This window comes from Myotis myotis, unplaced genomic scaffold, assembly GCF_014108235.1.
Source record: "Myotis myotis isolate mMyoMyo1 unplaced genomic scaffold, mMyoMyo1.p scaffold_m19_p_14, whole genome shotgun sequence".
Taxonomy (NCBI): Eukaryota; Metazoa; Chordata; class Mammalia; order Chiroptera; family Vespertilionidae; genus Myotis; species Myotis myotis.
In genome coordinates this window covers 31,105,747-31,129,391 of record NW_023416318.1, presented here as the reverse complement: position 1 = coordinate 31,129,391, position 23,645 = coordinate 31,105,747, and the positions used below count along the sequence as shown (strand labels likewise).

At 48.1% G+C, this 23,645-nt stretch overlaps 1 protein-coding gene and 1 non-coding gene across 3 annotated transcripts in view; both read left to right on the top strand.

Moving 5' to 3' along the window:
* The window catches only part of PRKCE (protein kinase C epsilon), a 443,161-nt gene that overhangs the window by 272,108 nt on the left and 147,408 nt on the right, over window positions 1–23,645 (top strand). For both annotated transcript variants that reach the window (XM_036334682.1, XM_036334683.1), the window contains 4 exons: window positions 11,847–12,006; window positions 14,042–14,076; window positions 15,347–15,432; window positions 16,657–16,786. In XM_036334682.1, the coding sequence (XP_036190575.1) occupies window positions 11,847–12,006; window positions 14,042–14,076; window positions 15,347–15,432; window positions 16,657–16,786 (411 nt within the window). The remainder of the gene's footprint in view (window positions 1–11,846; window positions 12,007–14,041; window positions 14,077–15,346; window positions 15,433–16,656; window positions 16,787–23,645) is intronic.
* On the top strand, window positions 4,984–5,098 carry LOC118669586. Its single transcript, XR_004972038.1, has one exon. It is a non-coding gene; the product is annotated as a U5 spliceosomal RNA (small nuclear RNA).

Here is a 23,645-nt window from a genome sequence, read left to right as displayed (position 1 = left end):
TAGGTAGTTTAGAAGAAAATGGTGATGAAATTATGTTAATGGGCTTGATCTAGGTTCTTCTATGTTCTAATTCAGATTTGATAAGACATTGTGGCCATTGTCTGTCTGAAAGAAAGAAGATCCTCTTTTCCCCTTCCTTTCAGCCTTTAAAATATTTTTCTGAACTCCCTTAGCCATCACACTGCGACAGGAAATGAGATTTCCCCTGGAGAAACGAGAGGCCGACTCTGATATCTAGGAAGGTTTTCAAGCGAGACATCAACTTCAGATAGAGCCAAGTCAGGGGTCTAATGGGCATGCATTTCAGGCTGATCAGTTGAGAATCAGCCAGTAGTTCTGGTTAATGAGTGGTCAAGTTTCAGGTCATCCTCACTCTGGAATCTACTGGGATTCCCTCGAGCTGCAAATAAGGGCATAAGCTTTTAAAAGGCTCCAAGCTTCCCCAGGGCAAGAGGAAAATCATCGTCCTGCTCTTCCCAAGCAGAGAACTCTCCATTGCACAGATCATTTGGACCAGGCTGCTAGCCCAGGCTTGGGCAGCTCCAGAATAGAGGAAGGGTGCCTTCTTCAACACTGCACTCTTTTTTCCCAGGAAGTTGGTTTCAAAGAACAAAAGATATAGTGTCATATCTTTGTTTTAGTTCTTATACCTTATACACACACATACTTTTTTAACCTCTCAATTCTAATTTTCCAGTCATATATATATTTTTTAAAAATATGTTTTTATTGATTTGAGAGAGAGAGTAGAAAGGAGAGGGCGAGAAACATTGGCTTCCTCCTGAATGCCCCCTACTGGTGATTGAGCCTGTAACCTGAGCATGTGCCCTGACCAGGAATCCAACCAGCGACCACTTGGTGCAGCCTCCTGAATGAGCCACACTGGCCAGGGCTTCCAGTTAGGTTTGATCTGGACCTTTGCTAAATGCTGTTTGAAGAAAGAGGATAACATTTTTTTTTAAAATAGCATTATTGAACTTGCATCTTTGTAACCTTAGCCTTGAGGAGGGGACTGACCTGGGAAAGAGACCAGACTTTTCCTTTATGGCTATGCATTCCTGCCGGACACTCGACGGTGTGGGTCAGGATTAGGGAATACTTTCATCTGAATCGTTCTTCCTTGCTTGGCTCACGCAGAGAGAAAACTTTTGTTCCAGGAGGTGGTTGGCTATGTGAAAGTTGTGCTTGCTGCCTCACATCTCCTCCTGCCTCTCTACGTTCAGCAGGAAAATACTGGAATCAGTGTACGTGGTCTGAAAGCAGGGGCTTTGGTCTTTCTGCTCTCCCTTTTCGTCCCCCCTCGTGCTCCCTGGCATGTGGAGTGTGGTAGGAAAGTGAGTTGTCTCTGAGTTTTTGTTTTCTGTTACTTTGCCAGCCGTCTGGTTTCCAAAACAACTTTCAGAACTTCTCATCAAACCCCATGTTCACTTGAAAGAAATTGGCCTCTCCCCTTCCAATCTGTTAATAATTTTTCCTCAACGTTTTTTCTTTGACACCATTTAAGAAGGAAATTTTTAAAAAGTCTACAAACCACCTGTGAGAGAAATATGAACACCACACTCAAATTTTCTTACATGCTTTTTCCAGCTCCTACATGAGATGAAAAGGGGACAGTAATGTTTACCCATGTTCTTTAACATGTGTTGTGTGTGGGGAAACTGTGAACTTTGGAGCCAGATGGGCCTTGGTCCCAAACCAGGCTCTTGCACTTAATAACTGTGCACCCTTGGGCAAGTAACTCAGGTTTCCTTAGCCCCCCGTCCCCTCGTTCGTATAGTGCAGTGGTCGGCAAACCGCGGCTCGTGAGCCACATGTGGCTCTTTGGCCCCTTGAGTGTGGCTCTTCCACAAAATACCATGTGCGGGCGCGCACGTACAGTGCGATTGAAGCTTCGTGGCCCATGCGCAGAAGTCGGTATTTTGTGGAAGAGCCACACTCAAGGGGCCAAAGATCCGCATGTGGCTTGCGAGCCGCAGTTTACCGACCACTGGTATAGTGGAGATAATAATGCCCACCTTGTAGAATCCTTTGGAGAAGTCTAGAAAATACGTTGTCATCACGTGTTATACAGCAAATGGTGCCTATTATTTTTATTATTAGATTTTTTAAAAAACCGATTTTATCTTCTGCTTGAGATATGCCAAGTACCCATTAGCCTTTGACTATAACATTTCCAAAATTTATCTCCTGCCACCATTCTCCCTGAAGGCCCTACGAACACTTTATGCCCCACAATTTTCCCATCTTCCCAGTACAACTGCTCCAAAAAGGTTCTGCAATTCATCCACACTGAACTCCTAATGGCTCTCCCAGAGGATCTGCATTCTAACAGGGGTTACAGCTTCAAGCTTAAGGGATAAAGCTAACACAGTGGAGCCGAGACCAACAGGGATCACTTTGATTTTTTTTAGGACACCAGTATCTTTGATTTCCCAGCTCTCAGGAGCCAGGTCAGCCTACCTCACTTTCGCCATGTGGCTGGGATTCTAATATAACCTGTCCTGTCAATATTTATTCTTCCCCTCTCTCTTTCTCCATCGGCAGGATTAATGTGTAACACAAAGTAGAGGCACAGTACCTAGCACCCAGGAGGCAATCAGTAAATATTTATTGAGGGAATGTATAGTCCTTACAGTTAAAAACTGCTTCCAATGTCTACCCCACATCTCTCCTGCTTGGTTTACCCATTTTCTCTTGAATTATATATCCATTGTTGTGTAGCAGATTACTCCAAATTTAGCAGCTTAAGACAATAATGGATATGTATTATCTCATCAAGTTGATGTTGATCAGGAATTCTACAGCTTTAGCGGGATGGTTCTGGCCCATGGTCTCTCGTGAGCTTGCAGTTGGGATGTTGACCCGGGCTGTGGTCAACAAAAGACTCACCTGGGGGCAGAGGATCCGATTCCAACGTGGCTAACACACATGGCTCACGAGTCACTGTTGACTATTGGCAGGAGGCCTCAGTTTCCCACCGGATGGATCTCTCACAGAGCTGCTTGAGTGTCCTCGTACATGGGAGCTGGCTTTCTCCAGAGTGAGTGATCCCAGAGAGCAAGGTGGAAACCGCAGTGTCTTTTATGACCCAGACTCAGAAGTTACACTGTCATTTCTGCACAATTGTTCTGGTTACACAAGCCAGCAGGTCATCTCTATTTATTATAGGAAAGGCCCACCCAAAGGAGGATACCAGGAGGCAGGAGTCATCATGGAGATTGGATACCATACCTCCTGTTCAACCCTTTCTTATTTCTCCCAGAAACCAAAATTGCCTTCTGTCTCTTTCCTCTAGATCAAGCATGTCAAACTCAGCTTGCAGGCCGCATGCCTTGTTTATTTGGCCTGTGTTAGCCTTTGAATTTGACATGCTTGCTCTAGATGGACTTCAGTTCTCTCTTCTTTGGCATCCCGTGACCTCGTAGGAATAGGCAGACTCGCTGACAGGTTTGACATGTTGAAGCAATGTGCTTTGGCCAGGGACAGTGCTAATCCATCACTGGGATTCTTGAGACTCTGAAGACTGGATGGTAGACCTTCACTTCAGCTTAACCTTTCTGTCTAGTCCCAGTTACTGCTCAAGCCAAGACTAACCTAAAGGGCAGGCAGGTAACTTCCCTGTATGAAGGGACCAGATTTCCGGGTTAGGAAAGTGTCATCTTCTATATGTAAAGACACAACTCCTGGGCTGCCCCAAGGCAATAAGTTATAGGATGAGAGCTAGGTAATGTTGAGTCATAACTGCTTCTTCTCCCGGGCCCTAGTGACTAAGAATATATACCTGCAAGAAGTTGGTTGAGATTTATTCAAGGCAGGGCCAGTGGCCAGTCATTTTGTCCCTCTGGACAAAGATAACTTATTTGGGGAACTTGATCTCCACTTGTTCTTTATTGCCACTAAAATCTACGCTAACTACATCTTCCTTAAGAATCTGTGGCCTCAGAATATTTTCTTAGGTTCATCAGAATGGAAAAATTAAGTTTCCTCCCCTCTTTGCCCTTGGAAGTTTTCATGTTCACTGTATGGGAGTTTTTAGCTACGCCATCCAAAACTTAGCAGACGTCTTTGATGTTTCGCAGAGCTGTTATCAACATACTCTCCTCACATGGTGACTGTTCTTTCCCAAAAATTCTCATATCACCATGGAAGACAGCTTAAGAGGAGATGGGGACCTCAGAAGCAATAACTGGGAATTCATTAGGTTTCCCAGACTGCAGTGGCCCTGGCTGGGGAGAGGTGCCGGCATTGGGGGTAGGGTGGGGGGAGTAGGACACACACACGCACCCTGGTCTGGAAACTACCTGGGCTTGGGTGACTAGGAAGGAGGGTGGAAGGAAGGCAAGCTCACTTCTTGGTCAGTATGGACCAAAGCACTGGGGAGAGGAGGTTCTGTTATGAAAGACAAATCCATCTGCTTCCTGAGAAGGTGTGGAGTTCATTTAGCCAATTGCCAGCCTGGACTTTGTCACTTAATAAGCATCTTCTTTCTTCATCCCCCTTGTCTTGCCATTCTTTCATTGCCTTATATTTTCTTCTTTTATAATCTTCTGATTACCTGAAATTCTCCTTTCCCAGCTAATGTAACAGGAAATACCCACCTGGTCAGCCTCATGGGAACCTGCTCAGGACTGCAGCTCTCTCTGGGACAGGCCAGGGTCTTTCTTTTAAATTTTAACTTTAAAACATTAGTGAGAACTCAGAACCACCTTTGCAAAGAAGACGTTTGGGGAAACGAAAAAGTTTGTTTGTTGTGGTATTTGGGGAAATCATTTAGCACTTTGTTTGAGAAGCTGTCTGGAGTCCGGATTAGGTGGGCCATTAGAGGGTATGAGTTTTAGCTCACTCTGCTCGAATCTTCCTGAACGCTGCCTGCCACTGACTGGATAATGTGGAGTGGCTGATGTCAGCTGCACTGGAGAGGTGTGAGTTTTCAATAAATGAACCTTTTGGCTCAGATGCCTGTGGCATTAAAAGGCTTGTGATATCCTCTGGTTTCCCTTCAGATCATATACATCTTCGGCCTTTTATTAAAGATTTCCTTGGAGAGGAACAACTCTGAGTTTTTATCCAACTTTTTGAGTCCTTGCACTTGCAGGGCTTATTGAAAACAATTTTGTAAAGGCTTGTTATATATTTGAGGGGGGTGCCAAGCCTCACTTGGCATTGACACTCCCCGCTCCCCAGGACCACGGACTGCATGTGGGAGTAGACAGACACCCGCTGGGATTTCCATCACTGTTCTCCCGCAGGCGTTTTGAAATACAGCATTTTAGCAACTTGAACAATGGACAGAACCTGGCCTCAGAGACACAAGCTCCATAGGGCTCAGGTGCCCAAGAATTCAGCAATAGCTTTGTTTCCTGTTGTATGAATCGCAGACCCATCACTGGCACCAGCAGGGACTCCAGCCCCACCCTTGGCTGGTGCCCCACTTGGCTGATTTCCCAGGCTGGGAATGCTCTTCCAGCTTTCAGCAGGTCTGCCTGGAGGGGTTTTGCTTGTGATTTCCTTCTGGCAAGTAGTGATTTTCCTGGGCACCAGAGGCATGCAGTCAAGTTTCAGTGACTCCCATATGTAATTTTGAATGGATGGAGGCCGGAGGGAGGGAATGAATGAGTACAGATGGGGAGGAGGCAAGCCGACTTCCTGCTTAAGGAAATCCCTGCTTTCCAGTGGTGCTCCGTGTCCACGCGTGCATGGTGGGATTGGGGGGTTGCCCTCTGCTTTCTCCCTTGGACTCTTCCTGGGTGATCATCCCATGGTCCAGCCATCACTGTGTTTTCCTCAGTTCACGCTTGTTTTAATAAGTGGACAGAGCATTAGCAATGTCATGAACACAGAATAGATCATTCAGAACGCGAGGAAGAGCGAGAAGAGGATGGTTTATATGAAACCTGAGCTGCTGAGCCTGAAGTGCCACCAGTGCCCTCTGATTGGGTTGCATGGAGAATCCCACCTGTGGATTCCAGGCGCTGCTCTCAGGCTGGGAAGATACAGATCCATGATCTCTCTCTTGGGGAGTTCATTGCTGTTTCCTCTTTCCTGTTTTGAACAGAAATTTTCTTTAATGTATTGTGTGAGTACAACATGTGGAACATATTCTTTGGCGTCACATAAATATTTACTTAGTAGTTCAAACTGTCATGAAGCATTTATCTCACATGAACCTATTAGAGCCTGTTTTCCTCGTGGCAGATACAAAATAAAATGCACTGCTCCTTTGGTTTTCAGCACCTAGTTTTATTTATTTTTATTTTTTCCTTTTATTGATCTTGGTGTGTGTTGTGTGTGTGTGTAGGGGGTGGGGGGTGGGGGAGGGGCATGCCAATAAAGCCATACAATCAAACCAGAGAAGTGTTGAGAGGGAAAGTTAACTCCTCAGAGGCTGCTGGGAGAGCTTCTGTGTGGCTCCTGTCAGGAGCACCTCCCTCCCATCACTGTTGTCTGGAATTTCAGGGTAATTCCTTGCTTTCTTGGTGGAAGCTGTCCAGTAAGGACCAAGTCCAGAATAGCTGAGACTTAATAATTGGGAGAATGGCCATGGTCCATCCTGGTGGCCAAGGGTCTATGCCCTGAACAGTGCCTGGCATCCAGTATCCACATAATGAACATTTTGGATGAAGATTATTTTATTCCCTTCAGAAATTCTCAAGGTGTACTTTTGCTTATGTTGTTTGAGTATATTTATCCTTTTCTCTTTTTTTATGCAAATACAAGCTATACACATGTCTTGGTTTTCTTTTCCCATGATTGTTTCTTGGTGGACTTAGCATATATGCTTTTGTAACCACTGCATTACATACCATTGTGTGGGTGTCGCATGTATCAGTCAGTCCCCTCTAGCCTTTCCTCTAAGTCTCTAGATGAGAGCAGGGGCTGACGTGTGGAGAAGCCGGTGAACGGCAGTGGGAGGAGACTTCCATACATGGAGTTAGGCACAAGTGGGACCCAGGCTACTCTACCATCCTTGGGAGGCAAGGGTGGGGATTCTGGAACTGACATCTACTGTTCGTTGGCTGTGTGACTGACCTTCACCAAATTCATTATTTAACTTCTTGGAGTTTTGATTTTCTTTGTCTGTAAGTTGAGAGTAATACCACCTCATAGCATTAGAGGATGCGTATAAGTTACTTACATATCTCATGTATATGTAACAATACCTCATGGGTATGCAATAGTACCTCATGTATATCTAATAATATCTCATGAATATGCAATAACACCTCATGGGCATGCAGTCGTGCCTCATGTATATGTAGTAAGAGCTCATGAGTATGTAACAGTATCTCATGTATATGGAACAGGACTTCATGTATATGGAACAGAACCTTGTGTATGGAACAGTACCTCATGTGTATGGAATAGCACTTCATGGATGTAAGATGCTTAGAATAGCATTCAGCACATGGCAAGGGCCCCACAAGTGGTAGTTGTTATTTTTCAGCTTCTGAAAAATATCCAAGGTTTGACAGCTAGTTAGACAAAAATACCAGGGTGATGGAATTGTTTTCTTCATGATGTGAAATGACCTGCCTTGAGGACTGGATTCATTACTTGCTTGGGTTAGCCTTCTGAGGAGGTCCCCATCCTTTCCTCAAACGAGTCACATTTCTTCCCCCGTTTGGCCTAGTGCTGAGTCAGCCCAGGCTTCCTGATAGTTTTCCAAATCTGGAGATGGAGTCTGTTTTTCTAAAGCCCCTCATGGTTGGGGTTGGGGGAGAGAATGCTGACTCTCCGCTTTACTCACAGTGGCAGATGTGGAACATCTGGAGGCAGCTGGGCCCCAGCAGGGTGGGGACAACAAGGGCTATCAGTAGGTTTTGCAGAGTGGGGTGCGGCTGTTTCACTCTTCCTCAGTAATGAGGTGTCATGTTGCTCCAGGAAGAGAGAAAGAAGTGTACCAGCTTGGGGTTCAGGGAGAGCCATTACATTACCCCATCTTGACAGATAAAAAGACAGAGGCTCAAAGAGATTAAATGACTTGTTGGAGGACATAATGCAAGTTGGGGCAGACAGTCTCCTAACACTGAGTTCAACCATACTGACAGAAAGAAGTCAAAAAAGGGAAGTAAAAAACAATAAAGACGACCCCGAGCAGACTTACTTGCTAGGGCCTGAACATCAAAAGTCGGTGACCGCCCTGCAGTGAGGAATGACAGTGGTGCTTAGGGGTGGCAGGTCATGCACATTGGTCAGTCTGGTGAAGGGTCTTGGGCAAGGTTGATGCCTGGATCTGGCAGTCTTCTTCCTAGACCCTGGAAGGAAGTGCTGGTATCCAGGGGTGCATTAGTCTAGGCCTATGAGAAATTCCCTAGTGGGTATTTCTAACCCAAAAGGCACCAGAGAGCACTGAATTAAGGGTGCCCTTGACCTCATGTGTTCAGTCTGTCCTTGCCAGACATGAGCCCGGCTTCTGGCTGAGCGGTGCCCTCCCTGTGGGAGCACACTGACCACCAGGGGGCAGCTCCTGCATTGAGCGTGTGCCCCCTGGTGGCCAGTGAGCATCATAGCGACCTGTCATTCTGCCATTGGGCTGAAACTGGCTCTCCAACATCCCCCTACGAGTTCCGGATTGCAAGAGGGCGCAGGCTAGGCTGAGGGACCCCACTGGTGCACGATTGGGGCTGGGGAGGGACCGCAGGAGGGCTCCAGGGTGTGTCCAGCCCGTCTTGCTCAGTCCTGATTGGCTGGACCCCAGCAGCAAGCTTACCTACCAGTTGGAGCATCTGCCCCCTGGTGGTTAGTGCACATCATAGGGAGCAGTTGAGCAGCCTTAGCATATCATTAGCATACTACGCTTTGATTGGTTAAACAGACTACTGGACACTTAGCATATTAGGCTTTTATTATATAGGATTGTGTCACATTCATGCTACTATTAATTCTCTGTCTCTCTCTTATACATGCACACACACAATTATGTCATATTCATACTACTAATTCTCCTTTCTCTCTCTCTCACACACACCCACACACATGCGTGCACACACATGCACACATAATGCAACACCTCTACCCAATGGGAGCTGCATTTTAATAGAGACCCTTCACAGCAGTGGGAAGTCTGAAGAGATCCATTTCTATGGGTGACTCCAGATCCCAGCAGAGTCATGCTGGGAGGCCAGGGAACCCTGTGGTTTCTCTCCTCACATGATCAGGCTGCTCCTTCTGTGTGTGGGGGTGATGGGCACAAAGGTACTCTGGCCAGACCCTTGGCTGCCTTGTGCAGAGGGATACAGTATGGGGGTATTTTCACAGCCAGGGCCCCCACCCTTTTTTGTTGCCTGTCCTGCTGCTTTGCCCACAGCGGGTGGCCAGGGACCTGTTGGGAACATGAAGCTTTCTGTTTTCCCACATCTTTGACGTAAGACCTGACTTACGAAGTAGTCTGGGTGGGCAGGAGCAACAGAACCCTGTAGGGAAGTCCAGTCAGACCCTGACTTAGCAGGATTTATCCTTGGCTCCCTGTCTCACCTTCCTCCTCCCCCCATCCGGGTGTCAGCGCTCTTCTCCAAGAGGTCTTTAAAGGCAAATGGAGTTAAATTAGTTGGTTGCTGTATTTACCTATTAAACCAATGTAAGCACAGGTTGCTGGTCATCTCTGTAAAAAGTTAAGAGGTAAGGCCCTTGGGGACGACTATTAACCCCCCCCCCCCAACAGCAGTGCTCCCTAGACAAAACTAGATTGCACTCATCTCCATCTTAACTGAAAATACAATTTTCCAGGATCAAATGACTAATACACTTGTGGGATTTGTAAATTAAATTGCATCTTAAATATACTGTTTAAATATACTCCTTGGCAAATCCTTCTGTGAAAGAATTGGAAGGATGCCTTTGACAAAGAGAATTCCCATCCTCTGGCCTGAGCTGCCAGGACTGGGTTTTTTGGTTTGTTTTTGTAGGTCAGGTTAGCGGCTAGTAAGGGCTACTGAAAAGATTTGTGTGTTTTTTAAAATCACCACATTTATTTTCCAGTTTATAAAAATAGTAGAATATTCTAAATATAGTGAAAAGTATGAAGCAGAAATGAAAATCACCTATGATTGCACAATTGAGTGATGATTGCCACATTTCTGTACGTGCGTGCACACACGTCTGTCAATGTCTCTGTGAAAACAGAACTAGGTCTTCATGTGAGAATTTGGGCAGCTGGTCTCGGCCCCTAGGCTGTGGCAGGGTATGAGGGGGTGGCTTTCCACACCCAGAAGGAGGTCAGTGTCAGACTTGTTGAGACCATAAGCACCAGTTGAAAAGGGAAGGCAGGCAGGCTGGGGGCCGGGAGGCAGGGGCCAAGCAGACCAGCCTGTGTCATCCCTGTCTGGGCATCCCCGAGGATGCGCTCCGGGTCCACAACGCTCCTGTTTGCTGGGAGGCTGCTTCCCCTAAGAGCCCTGCTGGACATGCACGGCCGCTCTTGCCTCTCCCCGCTCAGTTTTACTGCCCTCCATCCCTGCCCTCCCTGGACTGACAAGATGCCCTTGGTAGCCTTTGGCTCGCACACGTGATCTCCACTGCAGGGCATCTTAGTTTCAAAGAGGCTCAGGAAGGGTGATGCCTTCCCCCCAGGATCGACACTGCTACGGTGGGATGAGTGGGGTTGGGGTATTAGAGGACACAGAGCCTCCCAGTGCATTTTAAGCTGTGCCATGGGGGCGACCTTCCAGGGCCAGAACTAGTGGTAGGAGCCTGGCAGGGCCCAGAGCCTGCCTGCCCTGCCCTCGGAGAAGCCACAGGTGGCTGCTCTCTTCCGTGATGAGAGCCACTCTGAGGAGCGCTTCGGTCCTGGCTGGAAGGAGAGGGGGTGTCCCTCTGAGCAGCATGTGCACAGTGAGGCACTGGCTTCTCCCCTGCTCTCGGGGTTAGAACCCGGGCTCCACCACTTCAGTGCTGTGCTAACAGGAGCAGGTCACTTACACTTTCTATTCCTCAGTTTGCACCACCTGCAAAATGCAGTGAATAGCAGTGCCCTTCAAGTAGGGTCATCGTGGAGATGCAGTGAGTTACCACATGTAACACATGTAACATGCTTTGCTAGAGTAAGTCTTTGATAAGCGCTAGCTATTGCCATCCGTGTTTTACTCGGCGCAGCTGCCTTAACAAGGGACCATGACTGGGTGGCTTAAACAGCAGCGATCTCTCTCTCCCAGTTGTGGAGGCTGGAAGTCCGAGAACAAGATGCCAGCATGATTGGGCTCCTGCCTTGTAGGCGGCTACCATAGAAACTGTCTGCTTTCCTAGTGTTACACTCCCCTCTCCTCTGACCCTTGGGAAAAGGCTCTTCATGTCCCAGCCTAGGTAAGAGGCAAGAGGCAAAACAGTCAGATTTATTAGGCAGCTACTTCTCTGAGCCAGGTGGCTGGGTGCAGAGGGAGGTCACACCACTGACTCCACAGGGCTCCATGGGTGGGCACTGTCACCCCCATGTACAGAGGGCCATGCCCACGGAGGGCCTGGGCAAGGGAACACTGGCTGTCTGCGGTCACACTGCTCAGAAGTTGCAGTAACATTTGAACCCTGAGCCTTCTGACCCCACACCCTTACCACACCTAGCTGCTGTGGGAGGAGTGGATCAGCCACGCCTGGAGCCACTGGGGATTGGGACGGATACTCAGGGTGCAGCTGGTGTGGGAACCTGCACAGTTTGGGCCTTCCCATCCCATGTGGTCTCGCTGGAGCTGAGCACTGAGGGTCCTCAGACCCCCGAATCCCTCCACCAGTGACAGCGGCCCCCCATGTCTCCTCCCACTTTCAGGCACCCGAGGATGGAGCAGCTGTCCCATAGGAGGCCACTTTCTAGCTGTGCTAACCCAGACTGTTCTCTTTCTGCTCTTTTCCTTCCCCAGCGCCTAAAGACAATGAAGAGCGCGTGTTCAGGGAGCGCATGCGGCCCAGGAAGCGGCAAGGGGCCGTCAGGCGCAGGGTCCACCAGGTCAATGGCCACAAGTTCATGGCCACCTACCTTCGGCAGCCCACCTACTGCTCCCACTGCAGGGATTTTATCTGGTAAGGCCCTCTCTCCTGGGATCTTCTAGTTATGCCTTCTCTGGGCCGACACATTGGGAGATTACAAACTGAAAAAATTGCTGGTGTGCTTTATTTCTTCTTTGTTTAATTGCAGAAGACTTTTCTAAAAAGCTAAGTGAGTGTTTGGTGCTTGGGAGAATGAATGGAAAGACATTATGGTTCCTGGTGACTTTGTACTTAGGATCATATCATGTATCACATTTAAGGAGTGAAGATTTTATAACCAACAATGTACCGCGATTGTGGTTTCTTTAAAAAGAGTCTTTATCCTTAGAGAGACAAACGGGATTATTTACAAGTAAAATGATAGGAATCTTGGATTTGTTTTAAAAACTCTGGGAGGAGGGGGGAAGGGGCTCAGGGTAGAGAAGAAACAGGAGCAGCCGTGCATTGATCACTGTTGGAGCTGGGTGATGGGCCCGTGAGGGTCCATCTCCTTACTTTTGTATATGTTTGAATTTCTCTGTAATAAAGTTAAAAAACACTCAACTGCCAATATTGCTAATACAAAGAGTTCTTAGTAACTGTTGTAACACTGGTGCTGCTAGGATCCTGAGGCTTCAGAGTGAGGGAGTAGCATTGGCTGAAGTACTCAGGGAAGGCTTCTTGGAGGAGGTGGCATTTCTCCTTTCATGATGACTAGGAGTTTGATAAGCAGAGATAGGTAAGTAGTAGGCCTGTTTGGGAGGTGGAAAGGGATCAGGAGCACTGGCCTTGGGGATTGGCGGGAGACTTAGTGACTACCTACCCCGTGCCAGATTCTCTCTCAGGCACTGGAAATATTTAATTAAATCTTCCTGGTATCCTCTGAGCTATGTATTGTGAACCCCATCCCACTAACAACAATATTGAGGCTCAGAAATCAAAGCAAGACTAGCCTGCACTCCTCCAGCTGGGAAGTGTCAGAGGCCGGATCCCACCCCTGGTGAGCACAACGGAAAGCTCATGCTTTTCCTGAAGCCCCACCGGCCTTTCTGGCAACCTCTCTGAGCCTTTGAAGCTGACTGAAGCTTGCCAGTGTGCTTGGATCCGGTGGGGAAGAGTGAATGAGGCCAAATTGCAGCAGGAACCCAGCCGGGTAGCATTTGAATTGCACTCTGGAGGACGGGGTGTCCAGGAGTGGCTCCTCTCATCCTCGTGGTGTTCCAGAACCTGTTGCTGAGGAGGGGCATGGAGATCTGAGGTGACACAGCTCAGAGAAGACTCAACCCAGCGGAGGCAGAAATAGCACCCCGCTCCCACCCACAGACAGCCTCCTTCCCAGGGCTGCCTGGGCCCTCCAAGCTCTGTTCTCTGTATCGTGTTTATGAATTGCATGTTTGGAGGGACGGAGGCTCTGAAAGCTGTGTCGTACAGATTCCGGTCTCCTCTGAGCCCATGGCCAGCACACTGAGCTCCAGGTTTCCTGAGGTGTAGCCTGAATGCCTTCTGGCTCCCTCTGCCAGGCCAGGAGTTCCAGGGGGCTCCCTGACCAGTGGTTGTGGGTGCCCTGAGGTCAGGGCTCAGGCCAAGTTGATTGGCTGGTGTCCATGCTGACCCTAAACTGGCCCCAGGAGAGACTCTTCTGGCCATGAAAGGAACTTCTAATGTTGGCCTTCACCCAAATGGTACACTGAACTCCCAGTCCTGGCCACAGACTCACCTGTAATCCCTGCCGGCTTCTGGAACACCAGGGAAGTGCCTGCAGGATTGCCCACAAGGACGGGCTCGTGCGACTTATCGAGGCCCGCAGGGAGTACTGGAGTCTGTGGCTTCCGAGCACTGTTGGTCCCACGGGGACGGTGTTTGTGTAGGAAACCAAGTCTGTTCACTGACCAAACATTGCACCCCTCGCCAGCTCTGGGGCTGCCCTCTGTGGCCTCTGAGGGAGTCGTTTTAGGGCCGCCTGCGAGTGGGAGGGAGATTGCACGGCTAGGTACACCAAGTGTGCATGGTGCTTTGTGGGTGGTGGCCAGCAGGCGGTGGCTTGGTGTACTTGGTGATGTTACTTACAGGGTTGTGTTCTTCTTTCCAGGGGTGTCATAGGAAAGCAGGGATACCAATGTCAAGGTAAGAGGTGATGTATGAACTAAATCCCCGGGGGCCCATGTGCCCATCCTGATCACTAATGCTACTAATGTTCGTGAGAGGTGTGTGCTTGGTTTGATGGCATTGAACTCTCCACAGTTTCCAGTCCTGCACCGTCTTGGGAAGCAGGACCCTGTTTACTTTGTCGCTGCCTGGCCATTGCTCCTCCATGCACATGTGAGAGTAGATGTATCTCTGGGGGCCCCAGGGGTCGAGCCGGTCTGCAAGTAGCACTCCCATCTTTCCTAGGGAGACACTGCGTCAGTTAGCGGCCCCTCGAAGGTCCCCCCTGGGCACCACACCAGGTTCTCTGTATCCCATCAGCTCCCTTACTCTCTCATCCCCTGGGGACGCTCCCTCCCCTGCCTGTTTTATGCAGCATCCCCGATGGTCCTGGCTGATTCTCTTTTTTGCCTCTGCTGTGGAATTGTTAGCTCTTACACACTGAAAACGCACTCAAAGTTATTGAAGTTTCTGTTTGCAGTTAATTGACTACAAATGCAAGGTTAAGTGGTCCAGAATTGAAGGGTGGGCACGTGATGTGGTCATGTGGAGGGTTCTCTGTGGTTTGGTCTGGGAGGCCATTCCATCTCCCGACCGAGCCACTGGTTGGCTTGGGTCTCATGCCTGGGGACTTAGGCAGGTCCTTTTGGGCATCGCTGTGTATGCAGTTACTGGCTTCTTCAGCCCCTCACTGCCCACATGCCCCGTGGCACTGAAGACAGAGCTACAGACCACTTCTGTGGAAGTAGTCAGTTGAATGGAAATGTTTATGCTTGGCATGTAAAGACACAACCAGATCAGAAGCTTAAGAACTTCTGTACCACAAAACACGCATTCTCCCACTGCGTTCCTCCTAACACACCAGCCAGCCCTGATGCAGTCCTGAGATGAGCAAGACGCTGTCCTGCCTCTGATAGACGGACTGCGTGGAAGGGAAACGGTTCCCTGGCCTGGGCACAGAGAAGCAAGAAACCTGACGGGTCCTCCTGGAACTGGAGAAAACCTCTGAAGCCCTTTGTATATAAATGGTCCATTCTTCCCCAGGGCATGTGGGAAACTGGGATGGCTGGGATGGCGGAGGGCTTTGAAACCACTGCTCAAAGGACTTCGGGTAGGGTGTTACGCTAAGACCCGGTCACGGAAGGGGCATGGCTCCCCTCATCCCTTCGCCAAAGCCCGATTAAATCATGGGGTGGAACCTTCCTTCCCCCACTTGTCGCTCAGCCTCCCCATGTCTCGCTGTTTGCAGTGTGCACTTGCGTGGTCCACAAGCGATGCCATGAGCTCATCATCACGAAGTGTGCTGGATTAAAGAAACAGGAAACTCCCGACGAGGTAAATATTTGCAGCGTTGAAGTCCCGGGCTTTCTTCGCTGCCATCTCTGCCCTCTACCACCTCCTCCGCGGTCCCCAAGTAAAGCCTTATCTCTCCGAGATCCCATTGCTTTCTTCCTTGTGTTGATCAAAAAGGAGGGGAGTTGTCCACCGCCTTCCGGCATGAGGCACAGCCTGCAGAATGCACGTGGACCAGAGTCGGATTTACGTCTGTGGAGACTGTGCCAAGAGCTGTGTGATCCCAGAGCTAAAGCCCATGAGGAAAACATGTATTCTTTTATGCCATTATCTCATGGGAACAGTGAAGTGGCTAACTGACGTGCCAGTGGCCCCACACGCTCATAAACAGTGAGGGAGAGAGTCAACATAGGGGCAGGAGCTTATCTTTATGAGGTGATGGGGGAATGGAGTGGGATTAGCAAACCCCAGAAACATGCAGGAGGCGGAAGCAGCCTCAGTAACAACAATAGCCGACATTCGCTGGGAACTGACCGTGCCCTGATGTAAGCACTTGATCATCTATCATCTGGCCCCATAACAGCCTCAGTGTGATGGTTGTTATCATGTTCATTTACAACAAAGAGAATAGAAGCCAAGAGGTCAAGTTAACTTGCCTCAAGGCACACAGCTGGTGTAGGAAGGAGCCACGGTCAGACCCAGGAGTCTGCTCCAGAGCCTGAGCCCTTGACCACTGCACTATGTTGTCTCTTCATCTTACAGGCGAGTGTCAGATTGACTATTAGGGAAGTTGCTGATGGTAAAGAAGCAAGAGAATTCAATAGCAAAGCTGGGTTTCTCCTAACTGACCGTTTGGGAGAAGACTGAATGTCAGTATACTAGAGGGGTTATCTATACTCACGGTAGTTGATTTCAAAGCCGTGTTTTAATTCTCTGTGAAATAAATACTGCATCATCACAGGCCATTAGAATTGGGGGTCAGAAACAGCTTATAATCAGATGGATCTGTGATCTGATTTCCAAAAGGAGTGACTCTCAGAGTCACACAGAGCGGCAGCAAACGGGCTGAAGGCATCAGGAGCAAAGGCCCTGGGGCAGGAGAGAGGCTTTCTTCACCTCCTTTCTCAGGGCAGCTTTCAGAGCCACACTAGGGCCTGCCACCTGAAATGACCATGCCTTCTGGAAAGTTCTGTAGAAGGTCCAGTGATTAGCTCTCCAGGCTGCACAGGAGCTTGGCCGTGACCCTGTGTTTTGCCGTCCCTGCAGGTGGGCTCCCAGCGGTTCAGCGTCAACATGCCCCACAAGTTCAGTATCCACAACTACAAGGTCCCCACCTTCTGCGACCACTGTGGGTCCCTGCTCTGGGGCCTATTGCGGCAGGGGCTGCAGTGTAAAGGTAAGGAGCTCCGTGCCTGCCCTCGACCCCCTGCCCCCGCGGGCCCCTGTTGTCTCTTCTTTTTAAAAATCTTTGTTTGTTCTCATAGCCTCAAAAGCCAGTTCTAGGTTTGGTGGGAGGTCTGGGCACAAGCTCTTGTCAAGCCCCGTTAACTACTGTGCCATTTTGTTAAGCAGTCGCTGTGCGGACACCACACTGGCCAAGGGAACTCCACCTCCACCCGGGACCGTGGGGAGGAAAGCGCACCCTCACCTCTTAGGATAGTTAACAAGCTGGGGAGACAAGATGAGCCTGTAGAAGCATAGAAGTAATTTAAGGAAAAGATACATTGGAGCAGAAGGGAACAAATATTTTTGGAGTTAGGCACTGAGATGATTGATAGATATTTTCCTGTCACAATCCGTGGTTCAGAGCCCACTCTTAGAAGGAGCCGTGCTAGAAGCTGTCACGTAAGACACTGTATTCATCCTTCATCAGCTCGTGATGGGGGTGCCGTTTCCCATGTCCCTGGGGAGGGAGCTGCAGCTCAGAGACTAAGTAACTAGTTCTTGTTACACAGCTTGGTAGCTCAAGTGGGGTTTGAGCTTTGACTCTTGAACTTTCCTCTATTTCCTGCTGACCTGCTCGTGAGTTATCTTCTGCACAGATGGGCATGCTAAGTGACACGGGTAATAGCACAGAATATGGGACCATGAGAACCATCTGGGGGCCCAAGTAGAGTGTCCAATTCCATAAGCTGGTCCAGTCCACTCACAGAGTTGGACAGCCATGAACTATGAGGCAGGAATATTGCATGGCTGTTCTTTAAAGGCAATGTTGTATTGAATACATGATTAATAAATCCCCATTGTGGAAAAATGAGAAAAAGAGTAACGTATAAAGAAGGAAAACTGAGGCATGACCAAATTGGTCATTAAAGGGATCTCAATGGGAAATTGTCAGGATTGGAAATGAGGCAATCAATGTCTTCAGTGAAGAATAGAGACGAGGCGAATAACTTAAGTGACACCGAGGAGTAATTTATTGGGTGTGGTGACCCGGCCCAGCTGGGAGGACAGCGACATCATTGCTGAGAGAGGGAGTACAGGAGAGGCAACAGAGCTGGAGGCCAGTATGTGGAGTTGAGCTAGGAACATGCTACCTCAATGTGCCTGTGGGAAATTTACATGGAGCTGTCCAACTTCTGGGCATTCTCATTTAAATCCGGGGGAGAAGTTTAGACCAAGCATTTCGATATCTAAGTAGTCGTTAAAGCGATAGAGTAGATGCCACCCCCAGGAGAAGTGCTTTGAGTGTGAAGAGAGAGGCTAGCACCTTGGGGTTTGGAGAAAGAAGGATGAGCCAGCAAAAGCCACAGGGGGAAGGACCTCAGAGGCAGGAGGAAAGGTATGGAGAAATGGCCTTGTGGAAGCCAAAAAAGTAGAGAGCATTGAACAATTAAGAAGGAAGCAACTGGTGGTGCCAAGAGGTTATTTAAGGCAGGGAGTGCAATGTGGGGTTGTATTGAACAACGAAGAGGTCATAGTGACTTCAGCAGGAGCTGTCTCAGTGGGATGGTGAAGATGGAGCCCAAATGCAGAGGTGAATAGAGGATGGAGGGTGTAGCGTTTTCAGAATGTCTTGTATAATTAGGGAAAAGACGGTGGGACAGGAGAGATTAATGAGCCAGGAGGGAGAGGGGACCATTGCTATATCAGGGGCAGAGGAGGGGTGGGCCTCCTCCCAGATGGGGGGAATGCCTCAGGGGGCGGCCTGGGTACAGATAGGCTTGCTGTGTCTGGGATAGGAGTCCAAGAGGAGTGAGGGGGCAAAATGCTCATCGATGCCCTGAATCTGTTGAGGGCGTTGCGATGAGCGTTCCCTTATTTTCTGAAGTAGATCCTTTTTGAAATCGAGGTGAGAAGTAGGGGTGTGGAAGGCATGAGGAGGGTGGCGAAGGCTGGAGATGGCCGTGGTGGAGACTGAGGAGGACTGGACCCAGGACAGGAGGAATTGCTGACTGTTGCCCATTTGGTGACCTGTGTGAGATTCCCAGACATTCCTGGCTCCCTTTCTAGGATTCTAGCACCCAGCCCTGAGAGAAACAGAGCCTGCTGGCATCCTTCTAACATTCAATGGCATTATGACAAAGGAAGAATAAGAAGAGAATGGACAGTAATCTTGAATATTTTTAGCAGAGGAGTGCTGAATTTTTGGAGAGTTGAATAGAGTTGCTGGGAAGCACCGAGCCTGCTTTGAATGGGACTCCGATGAGGCCATGTCTGGGTTTTAGTAAATACATTAATTATTGATCTATCTAGGGAATTCAGATGGAGATCCAATCATCTCATAAATACTGATATTTTAAGAAAGCAACCCAGACACCCGGACGTCGTTGCTAGGCTGTGGGTCCCTGGATGACCATGTAAGAGGACATGGCCCAGAGATGGTGCATTCAGCTCTGTTGGCAGGAAATACTCTCAAGCAAAGAGTGGGAGAATGAAGCTGCCTAGAGCAAGGGTACCTGTTTCCCGGAGCCCAGAAGACTGTGAGGGAGTCAGACCACAGGGAGACTAGAAGGCAAAGGCTGTTCAGAATGTAGGGCCTCCAGCAAAAGTTCACAGATCTTCCCTCTCCTATTCTTCTGTTATCCTGACTAGGCCATTTCCCCTTGCTCCTTTCCTATTCCTGTGACCCTCCCCTCCCCTCCCCTCCCCTCCCCTCCCCTCCCCTCCCCTCCCCTCCCCTCCCCTCCCCTCCCCTCCCCTCCCCTCTTCTCCTCTCCCCTCTCAATAGACTTTATTTTTAGACCGGTTCTAGCTTTGAAGCAGAAGGTACAGAGATTTTGCATATACTCCCTGCCTCCACATACACTGGTCTCCCCACCATCAACATCCCCATCTGAGTGGTACATTTATGACAATTGCTGAACCTACATTGATACATCATGACCATGCAGTGTCCACAGTTTGCATTGGAGATCAATGGATGGGCAGTCAGCTTTGGCAAATGTATAATGATGTGTATCCACCCTTCTAGTAGCTCACACAGAGGAGTTTCACTGTCCCCACATCCCTTGTTTTCTTCTCTCTTTTGATCCTTTTTCAACCTCAAGTCTTTCTGCCCCTGCAGACCCCTTACCTATGGAGAGGCTTATGACCAGAAGAGGCCAGCATGGGCCCCTCTTGCCTGGGTCTAAGAGAAATAAATAAAGACTTGGTGACCGCCATCATGCATGGCAGGTCGCCAGAGATTCAGCCAGCATTTTCATCTGAGCAATGCTGGGTAGCAGGCAGCTGGCCAGTCATAGTCTCTGGAAATCTTTGAATGGCATTTCCAGTGTGATCAGGGCTCCCTATTCCCTATCTGGTGACAACTGGAGCCCATGTGACCTGGTGGAGCTACGCCTCTACCCTCCCTTTCTCGTCTTCTGCCCAGGACTCTGCAGTCCGTCACTGCCAACTTCCCTTGCACAATTAGACAATTTCCTGGTAATAATTGTTTATTCTCTATCTCCAAGAATGGCATGGCTGACTATAACCTGTTGTGAAATCAAACCATTGCCGTGGCCCACCCCAAAGGGCCAAATCACCCCAACACAAAGACACTTCTGCGGGCACCATAGGCCTGCCCGTCTCCTCAGGCGTGGCTGTCATTGTTCTCAGAACCTTGTCTGCTTGCTTTGGAAGAAGTCCCAGCAGGCTGACCCACCTCGTTGCAATCCTAGCTTTAATCTCAGCTATGAAAAGGGTGGAAACATGGAAACCAAAATGAATGAAGGCCAGGATGACCCTGCTGCTGCTGAAGCACCACCCAGCGCATAGTAGGAGCTCAACGAATATGTGTTGAAAAATTGGGTAGTGGTAGAATAATGATTTCACTTTCAAAAGAGTCCCAGGAAGGCTGCTATGTTTCTTCCCAGCTCAGTCATCATGCAAAACCAGCTGAAAATGAACACCAAGAGGCAGCCTGGAAAGAGAAGCCTTACGGGCAGCCTAGGCCGATGAGTGGCAGCCCAGCAATAGTGATGGGGGGGGGGGGCGGGGGCGGGCATTGGGGTGCTTTGTTCAGCCCACATTACAGGTTTCTTTTGGTTCCAAGTGGCACGTCCACTTTTTCTTACTGGTCTGCAGCCTCCAGCATCACTCTTCTGTCTCCAGGAGCCCCATGTGGCTGCCCAAATCATCTCAAGTTCCCCAGCCTCAGCCAGCTTTGCCCTCTTGTTTCCAGACTTTTTTAAAAAGCACTTTCAAAGTCGGTCTCATGTCATCCATTTTAACTGACATGTCATTGGCATTTTTTTAACCTATTAAGACAACCACACAGCTTGCCCAGAAAATAACAGTTTTTAAAAATAAAAAAGAAGTCTTCAAAGACAATTTCTATTTTGCTGACCTGCCAACCCAGGCTAATTGTTTTGTTAGGACAGACAAGTCTAGATTTTCAACACCAGAGGGTGCCAGTGGTTAAATTATGCACACAAGCTGCCCTTAGCAATGATCTCAATGCCCATCCTTTCTGTTGCCCAATAAAAAGAAATAATGGGATGTTGGGGGGTTAGGGGGCAGGTGCAGGTAAAGTGGACTGAGTATCAAGTGTAGCTGCTGCTAAGGGGAGTAGGACAGAGCAATTAGAACAGGGTGCTGTTTGTTGCCTGGGGTACATGCCGGATCTGGATTTTCAGACATCAATTAATGGAGTCAGCACCACGGCCAGGCTGTGTGGATTTCTCGTTTGCCTGTATTTTCTGAGAAAGCCCCCTCCCACCATCCCCCTCATCCCCACTCCTCTGCCTGTGCTCTGTGGGCATCTTCAGCTCCGCAGCTCCGTGGGACTCTTGAAGCCTGGGTTGGGTGCTGGGAGGCCGTATCTGAGCAGTCCCTCCCTCGAAGCCAGTGACCAAGCTATGCAAGGCCAGCAGGAGGTCTGGCCATCCTGCCTGATTTCATTCCAGAAAGAGGGGTGTGTGTGTGTGTGTGTGTGTGTGTGTGTGTGTGTGTGTGTGAGAGAGAGAGAGAGAGAGAGAGAGAGAGAGAGAGAGACAGACTAAGTTTTAGAGCAGTTTTAGGTTCACAGCAAAATTAAATGGAAGGCATAGAAACTTCTTCTTATACTCCCAGCCCCACACACATACAGCCTCCCCCACCATCAACATCCCCACCAGAGTGGTACACTTGTTACAGTCGATGAACCTACACCGGCATGTCATTATCACTCCACTTACTCCATTTACATTAGGGTTCACTGTTGGTGCTGTACATTGCACGAGTTTGGACAAATGTATAATGACGTGAATCCATCATTATAGTATCAGACAGAGTAGTTTCACTGCCCTAAAATCCTCTGTGCTGCACCTGTTCATCCCTGCCTCCCCCTAACCCTTGGCAGCCACTGACCTTCTTACTGTCTCTATAGTTTTACTTTTCCAGAATGTCACATCACTGGAATCATAGAATGTATAAAATATGTTGGTTTCTTTCGCTTAGAAACATGCATTTAAGCTTCCCTCGTCTTTTCATGGTTTAATAGCTAATTTATTTTTAGTGCTGAATAGTATTCCTTATATGAATTTATCAGTTTATTTATTCATTGACCTACTGAAGGGCATTTAGGTTGCTTACAAGTTTTGGCAATTATAAATAAAACTGTTGTAAACATTCCAATGTGTGCAGGTTTTTGTGTGAAAATAAGTTTTCAACTCACTTGGGTAAATAGCAGGAGTGTGATGCTGGATGGTATACTAAGAGTATGTTAGGTTTTATTTTTTAATTTTTTAAAAAACATATTTTTATTGATTTCAGAGAGAAAGGGAGAGGGAGAGATACAAACATCAATGATGAGAGAGAATCATTGATCGGCTGCTTCCTGCACACCCCCTACTGGGGATCAAGCCTGCAACCTGGGCATGTGCCCTGACCAGGACTCGAACCATGGCCTCCTGGTTCATAGGTTGATGCTCCACCACTGAGCCATGCGGGCCAGGCTGAGAGTATGTTTGGTTTTCTATGACACTACCAAATTGTCTTCCAAAGTGGCTATACCATTCCATTCCCCGCAGCACTGAATGAGAGTTCCTATTGCTCCACATCCTCACCAGCGTTTGGTGTTGTCAGTGTTTTGAATTTTGGCCATTCTAATAGTTGTGCAGTGGTACCTCATTTTAATTTGCAATTTCCTAATGACATATGAACATCTCATGTGCTTTTATAGCATCTGTATATTTTATTAGATGAGGTTTCTGCTCAGGTCTTTTGCCCATTTTTTTCAGTTGGCTTGTTTATTTCCTAGTTGTTGACTTTTGAAAGTTATTTGCCTGTTGTGGATAAATAGTTCTTTATGAGCATTAAGCGTAATGTTAGTTTTAGGTTTTTGTAGATGTGATTTTTCAAGTTGAGAAAGTTCTCCTCTATTTCTTGGTTGCTGAGAGTTCATCATGAATGGGTGTTTGATCTTATCAAATGCTCTTTTCTGCATCGATTGATAGGATTATGTGATTTTCATCTTTTGCCTGTTAATGTGATGGGTTACGTTAATTGATTTTCAAATGTTGAACTAGCCTTGCGTACCTGGGACAAATCCCATCGGATCATAATACATTATTGGATTCAATCTGCTAAGACTTTGTTGAGGGTTTTTACCATTACATAGAGGAAAGAATCTCAGAACTTAACGATATGTCAATAGAAACTTCCAAACAGAAAAAGACAAAAGGCTGAAAAAAGGTCCTTTGTCATTATGTAATGCTCTGTATAATCCCTAATCACTTTCCTTGTATGGAAGCCTTCTTTGTGTGAAATTACTATAGCTGCTCCTTAATTTTTTTAAAATTAGTGTTAGCATAGTATATCTTTATTTATATCTTTAGTTTTAATCTGTATGT